A 7,600-nucleotide genomic window follows, 5' to 3' on the forward strand; every position below is an offset into this window, starting at 1 on the left:
AAATATAATTTCAGCCATAATATACATAATGGTTCAATTTGGTCAGTAAAATTTCAACTATTTTATTTTTTTAAAAATATATTTTTTTAAAATTAAAAAAAAAAAGAATTAAGGGATTAATTCTGAGCAAGACAGGGATATCTCGCTCTATCCTTTCTATCCTTCCAATGCTCTAGGGACATACATGAGAATGTGTGCAAATACAGCTAAGATTGCCCTTGTCCTCAGGGACATTAAGGGAGTTTCTGACAGTCTCTGTTTCCTTTTCTAAAAAAGAGGAAAGCTCTTCTGCTTAGAGTGGACAGGATGGGTGGAGTTTTAATAAGGAACTAAAGAAGAGGGAAGGTTAAGAATGGCCACTAAGGGGAGTGGAAGAGGGAGCTGACCAAGGATAAATAAAAGAGTTGTTGAGGTATTCTACTGATCCAGCTGAGAGTGATACACTACACAAGTATAGTGTTTCATCTTTATGGTTTCTCTNGGAGTGGGTGTAAACTTGGGAGAGACAGCTTTCTTTAGCCAAGGGCAATTCCTGTGGTGGGACTCAACCATAAGCCAGCAAAGGTCAACACGTCCGGCATCTGAGTGCTTTGGTCCCAAGGGAGATCTGATGATGCACCATAGCATCTTTAGCAGGGGTTTCACCACCCATTTTGTGGCCACAGAAGAAACATTACCACACACTGAAGATGGCAGAGCAAAGGATGGAATGAGCCTGAGTCCTTTATGCAATCACCAAATGGCCAAATCAATCCTGGGATAATCTCTCTCTAAACCTCTTAAGTAAATAAGATGTCTTTTCAGAATACCTCTTAGGTATCCAGTTACCAGAAACCAACAGCATTCTGACTCACAAATGCATTATCTCAGTTACTCTGAAGTAGGTATTATTATTATTATTATTATTATTATTATTATTATTATTACTCCTATTTCAAAATTAGAAAACTAAAGTTTATGGTAAGTTGCCCAAGTTCTCACAGTTAGAAGTTGGTGGAGTCCAATCTAAAACTTAGCACTCTCTAGATCCAAAGTCCATGCTCTTCACCATTTTATAAACATGTATATGACAGCTGATCAAACTGGAAGGGGATGTGACCATCCCTAGATATGAAGGGAATAGTAGTGTGTGTATGTAGCTAAAGATTCAGTAGGAACCAGAAGAGCTGCCCTCACGAAGGTCGCCATCTCCTGACTTGGTGGAGTGGATCGAGCGGTGGCCCCCAAATCCTGTGTTCACATCCTAATTGCCAGAACCTGTAAATGTGACCTTACATGGAAAAAAAGGACTTCATAGATGTAAGTTAAGGACCCTGAGATGAAGAGATCACTGAAGGTTACCTGGCTGGGCTCTAAATTTAATGAGAAGTGTCCTTATAAGAGTCACACAGGATATTATCCCCTTATCAGAGGCGTTGTTTGCAAAACTCTTCCCCCATTCGGTTGGTTTCCTCTTTATTTTGTTGATGGCTACTTTTGCTGTGCAGAAGCTTTTTAGTTTAATATAGTCCCATTCATTTATTTTAGCTTTTACTTCCCTTGCCTTTGAGGTCACATTCATAAAATCCTCTTTGAACCCAAGGTCCGTAAGTTTAGTACCTATGTTTTCCTCTATGCAGTTTATTGTTTCAGGTCTTATGTTTTTAGGTCTCCAAAATACATAAGGAACACATACAACTCAACAACAAAAAAAACAAACAATCCAATTAAAAAAATGAGCAGAGGACCTGAATAGATATTTCTCCGAAAGGACATACAGATGGCCAATAGACATATGAAAAGATGTTCGACATCACTAATCATCAGAGAAGTGCAAATAAAAGCCATAATGAGATATCATTAGAATGGCTGTCATCAACAAGACAAATAATAACTATTGGAGAAGCTGTGGAGAAAAAGGCTAGCCCCTGAATCACATAGTTAGACCCTGAGATTTTCATGCAGTAGGTTTATGGAGGAATGTTCTCTGGAACAATGCTGTGAGCAGTGAGGGCAGCATTGGGCAGAGGGAGACATTGTTGGTGGGAATGCAGATTGGTGTAGCCTCTATGGCAGGCAATGTGGAGGTTCCTCAAAAAATTAAGAATAGAATTACCAGATGACCCAGCAATCCCTCTCCTGGGTATCTACCCCCAAAAATCTGTAAACATTTATCCATAAAGATATATGTGCTCCAATGTTCACTGCAGCTTTATTTACGATGGCCAAGACATGGAAACAACCAAAGTGTCCTTCAATAGTTGGTTGGATAAAAAAAGACGTGGTACATATACACAATGGAATACTACTCTGCCATAAGAAAAGATGAAATGGTGCCATTTGCGNGTCTTTATTTCAGGCAGCCAAGTACCCAGCTAAATAATGACGGGGGATGGATACTGTGGGGAAGCTAGCAATCCTTCCATAACACTAGTCTCATAAGGTTGATGGAGGGTTGAATGAGACAAGAGTGTACAGTCATTAGTATTATATGAAAAGTGCATTAAAGTATGGTTCATTACTATGATCTCACTTTGTTTCAAGCCCAACCAAGTCACAAAATTAACAAACATATGCTGAACCCAAATACTGCTCATTTGATGCATCCCGATCTTACTGAAAGATAAAACAATTACTTTCTTGGGTCTTTGGATATTGGGTAGTCCTAGATGCTTTATCTTCATAAGGGCACATGCATTATTTAAGCACCATGAAAAATTGTTATGCTGAGTAAAGGGAAATGCGCTGAGCAAGATGCATATGTTTTTGCTGGTCCCCAAAGGCCTAGAGAAGTTAGTTTGAGGCATTTGTGAATTCTAAATACATCCGGTCCCTAATTAAAAATGAACATTCTAATGACATTCAAAATGATTTTGTGAGACTAATGAAAGGGAGACCTCTGATACCTTTGGGCCAATAACAAACAGCAAAAAGTTAAGCAAATAATACAAGTTTAAAATCTGAGTAGGTCTGCATTCATTAATTTGAGTCAATTAGGTTGACATCAGTCTGTTTAATTGTCTATATGGGCAGATTTCATAATGAATTTTTAATGTTAAGGTGACTTCTCCCAGCCACCAGAATATAGGTTATTCATCAGCCTTCTGTATGTTGTGAATGCAGGATGCGGAGTAAGTTAACATCAGCTGAATCCACACACAGTTACAAAGGAAAACTTTGGAGCCATGAATTCACAGTGGAGGAGGAAGGGAACACTGGATGAGGGATCAGGAGATGGGGGTTCTGGCTCCAGATCTGCTACCGACTTATCAGCAAGACCTCAGACACATCTCTCAACCTCTGCTGGTTCAATTGCCTCCCATACAGAATAAACAAGTCCAACTAGAAGTTTATTTCAACATTTAATTTCTGTGATTTTTCTAAGAATCCAATTATTTAAGTTATGTGTGTCACCGTCCCCCTCCACCATTCAGCTAAAACTTACAGCATTGTCATGTTCTACAATACCATTTCTGTTTCATAAATGTTCTCAGTATTCAGTCTGATTGATTCTCTCCTGGCTAATCAGTGGGCTGGGAATAGCTGTTTTGCTTGAGAATCGTTGAGTTGGCTGATTGGACAAGCCTATAGCTTTAAGATTAAATCACTCTCACTGTATCCCCAGGTGGCAGTATCCCCACTCTAGGAATAATTCTGGCAGAATTTGGGGCATAGGGACTGTCTCTAGCTGTTTGGTTCCTGGCCCTGGGTTGACTTAGGACAGGAGAAATATGGCTTGGTGTGTGATTTAGATAAAGGAAGTGGTTACAGTGCATATGAGAGGCATGCTCCCAAGTAAGTTGTTTTTTTTTTAACTTGAGGAATTAGCTACCCCTGGGAGAGGGAATCTTTCCCTGGGTAAGTTTTCAAGATCTCAAAACATCTAAGATACAGGGGGGGGGAAACACCATGATTACTACATACAGATCTATTTACAACCCTCTTCCTTCTCCTCAATCTGCCAATCTTGCACTTTCCAGGAGCCTGACCAGCCAACCAAGCCATTTGCCATGAGTTTTTATATATTCATACTTTAGGACACTTTTTTTTTTCTACACAGAGTAGATGACCCTTTGGTGCATTTTCTAAAGCTTTACTCATTGGGAGGATTTCCTTTCGCCACTGTCATAAAAGCTACCTTTCTTTTATGGCTCATGTCTTGTGCCCTGTAACTTTACTTGTATCTGATCCCGAATCTCGCATTTCTATCTTACAATGGATTCCTGCTGGACTCATCAGATCCTAATGCTTGGTGGGTTTGATAGAAACCAGCTCATGATGAGCAGCTTTGGCCATAAATTTCCTCGATGTCCCATAGACAGACAATTGGCTTTACCAAGACCCAGTAACACACCAGAAGCTATTTTTCAAATGATGAATAATTCTCTGCTATGGATAGCATGTAATTTTCCTATTGGGGCTTGCTAGAAGCCCCACACAGCATCTTCCTCAATCAGAGACATTTCTAATAGCATCAGGCCTGCTAATTCACACGGCCCAAGCAGCAGGAATTTTTGCACCCAGCCTGCTGTAGATCCTTTTGCTGCTCTAGGCCCCACACAAAGCTGGAAACCTTCCTCATCACCTAGTAAACGGGTTGGCTGGACCAGAATTCCCAGTGGAATATCCCATTGGAATACGATGCCCCCCAAATCTGAAGAGACTACCAGGCATGGTGCTTTTGTCTTAGTGGTAGAAAGTTTGAAATGCAGTAATATGTTCCTGATATCAGAAGAAATGTCCTGGAATGCCCTAGACCAGGGGTCATCAAAGTTTTTCTATATAGAGCCAGAGACTAAATATTTTAGGCTTTGTGGGCCAAATAATCTGTTACAACTGACTTATATTGGTTATTAATTCTTTATTTTCTGTTACTCTGCCATTGTATCACAAAAGAAACCACGGATAATGCATAAGCCAATTGGTCTGGCTGTGTTCCAATAAAATTTTATTTACAAAAACAGGTGTTGGGGCAGATTTTTTCCAACCCCTGCCCTAAACCATAACACTCCTAAAAACCTCACTGATATGGTGGGCTTCTGATGGGTTTCTCTACCCTTCTCTGGAGTACAAAAATAACTTCTTGCTCTTCCAGCCCAATTAACATGATGTCATGGATACAATGGACCAATGTGATGTTCTGTGAAATGTCCAGATGGTCCTGGTCCCATCTGTAAAGGGCAGAAGACTTAATGTAGTCCTAGTGTAAGACCATAAATGTGTACAGTGTTCACCCCATGTGAATAGAAACTGCTTCTGTCCCTCCTTCTTGATTTGAAAGTCTGATGGGTTTAATCTAGGGCCCTCAGGATCCAGTCCCACGTATAACCCTTTAGCTGCTGTATATACTGACTGAGACTTTGCCACTCTTTTGGCCTGTAGACCCTTTACTCCCTGAGCAGGTGCACCATGTCTCTGGCTGGTTGCTTTCTGATGTGCCTTGACCCTAATTATAGGTCTGGTAGGTAGCCAGGAGGAGAGCTAGGGCTCGATCCCAGGGGAGCACTATTTTCTTGCTAGGCAGAAANACATATTTACTTCTAAGTGCCAGGAGAAACAGAAGGGAGTTATGAAAAGAACATCTGCTTTGGCTGCAGGCAAATGAAAGTTCAAATCCTCTGCGATGCTTTCCTAACTTCTTGATCTTGGGCAGCTTAACTTCTTGCCTTGATTTTTGGTTTGCCTGTAAAATTAAGAAGATAATCCCTGCCTGTCATAATTCATAGAGTTGTTTTAGGAATTAAGTACACAAAATTCTGCATAAACTTTAATATAATTTATAAATGGCAAGTGTCATTATCCTTTTCGGAAGAACTTCTTTGATCTGTAAGGGTACATGCTCCAAGCTTGCTGTCAGTTTTTAGGATGTGACATTTGTGATGTGATCTTGAAAACAAGAACAGTTATGAATTGTATTTAATCCAAAAATAAAAGTACAATATGGAAGATGAAATAGAAGATGCCATTTTTTCTATTTTGGCATAAGCGAGAAAGTAATGATTTAAACTTGGGGAAAATCAATATGACTTTTTCCTTTGAACTTCCTTTTTTCCTCATTATTCTTGAGCTTTTGGACTTACATGTTGGATTTACCCTCTGCTTCAATTATAGGAAATTGATGGAAAATCCCTGCTATTGATGACAAGAAATGATGTGTTGACAGGACTTCAGTTAAAATTGGGGCCTGCTCTGAAAATCTACGAGTATCATGTAAAACCTCTGCAGTCAAAGCATTTAAAGAACAACTCTTCATAGTACAGTCAAATTGGGGTCTTAGACCTCAAAAAATACATAATGACATAATTTAGTTTCATGTGATGAAACTTTGTTAACAGAATACATACATGTGTATTTGTAAAGAATTTCAATCAAATGAAATGTTATCCTATTGGATAGACTAGGCAATCCATCAGCTGACCTGAATTCAGCCAGGAGGATCAAGGACAACAGAATGGTTTTCATTGTGGAGTTTGTTAAAGAGAGTGAAAAAAATCAATCTTTGACATGATTAGACACCCCTCTTCAGAAAGGCTTTGAACTCATAAGGATTTTCTTCATTTCTTCATAGATTGCTTTCCCAAAATCCTTAAAAAAGAATTTAATGGAATGATCATCTTTTGGTTACAGACTTGGGGAGGGGGAGAAAAGAGAACGGGATGGCCGTCGCCCTTGAATTCCTCTGCTTCTTAGTGCTTGTTATTTGGATGGAATTGCCAACACCCTTTTTTATAGAGGGTCCTCACTTGACCTTATTAAGGTTTCACTGGGATATGCTGCGATGTTTGAAGTGAACGTGTATCATGGCCCCTTCAGGAGCAGAGCTATAGCTCTGAAAAAAGAAACTCTGTTGTATATTGGGGGTAACCATCCATATTCAGTTAGATGTCACAGGGGGCACTGATATTTTCTGCATAAAATTACTTTTAAATTGGGCCTTTGTTTCAAAGAAAACATTTTATCATTCTATGGTTTGTATTTATAATAATTTGTTTCTGAAGAAATTTGCCAGGAGACACAGATCAAAAAGCCTTGTTACTAGTACAGAATATTTTTATATCTATTCCTTCAGGATGGTGTAATATTTTTTTAATTGCTCTGATGCTTTGTTTGATTCTTGGTTCGAGTACTTGTTTTTAAGAACTTGAAGAAGTGAGCTTGTTACATCTCTGTTCAAAGAGACATTTGTTCAATCTCTGTGTGTCAATGCCTTGTTAGATTGGTGCTTTGTGGTTGCAATAAAGCATTGCTTCAGTTTCTTCTCAGCATAAGTTTGATCTTTTCTGTTTGGTTGCTTCTGCAGCTGTGATTATGGATTAAGGTCACCCCTTAAAATCATGGAGAGAAAGTTAAACCACTTTTTTTAAAAAGAAAATTTAGGTAAAGAAAACATACAGATCTATATGTGGGTTTATCTTCTTTACAAACTGAATTGTCCATGTATGCTTTGTTCTTTCTCCTACCTACATCCAACAACCAATTTTGGGTGTCCTTTTAGTCAAAGATTTTATTTTTCTGTAAGCTAGTGGGGGTCATGATTTGGGGAAAAATTCTGATGAAAGCTATGGACCTTTCCTCCAGACAAAAGCTCATGTTCCCACATACAAAACTTTTCTGAGTTGAT

The 7,600-nt window shown here is 39.0% G+C and overlaps 2 protein-coding genes across 5 annotated transcripts in view; both read left to right on the forward strand.

Annotated features, from left to right (window-relative positions):
- The window catches only part of SAMD13 (sterile alpha motif domain containing 13), a 32,456-nt gene extending 25,222 nt beyond the window's left edge, over positions 1 to 7,234 (forward strand). For all 4 annotated transcript variants that reach the window (XM_019647767.1, XM_019647765.1, XM_019647768.1 and 1 more), the window contains one exon: positions 6,091 to 7,234. In XM_019647767.1, the coding sequence (XP_019503312.1) occupies positions 6,091 to 6,234 (144 nt within the window). In that variant the 3' untranslated portion in view covers positions 6,235 to 7,234. The remainder of the gene's footprint in view (positions 1 to 6,090) is intronic.
- Positions 1 to 7,600, forward strand: part of DNASE2B (deoxyribonuclease 2 beta) — an 86,363-nt gene that overhangs the window by 5,146 nt on the left and 73,617 nt on the right. The window lies entirely within an intron of this gene.

This window comes from Hipposideros armiger, unplaced genomic scaffold (genome assembly GCF_001890085.2).
Source record: "Hipposideros armiger isolate ML-2016 unplaced genomic scaffold, ASM189008v1 scaffold_115, whole genome shotgun sequence".
Taxonomy (NCBI): Eukaryota; Metazoa; Chordata; class Mammalia; order Chiroptera; family Hipposideridae; genus Hipposideros; species Hipposideros armiger.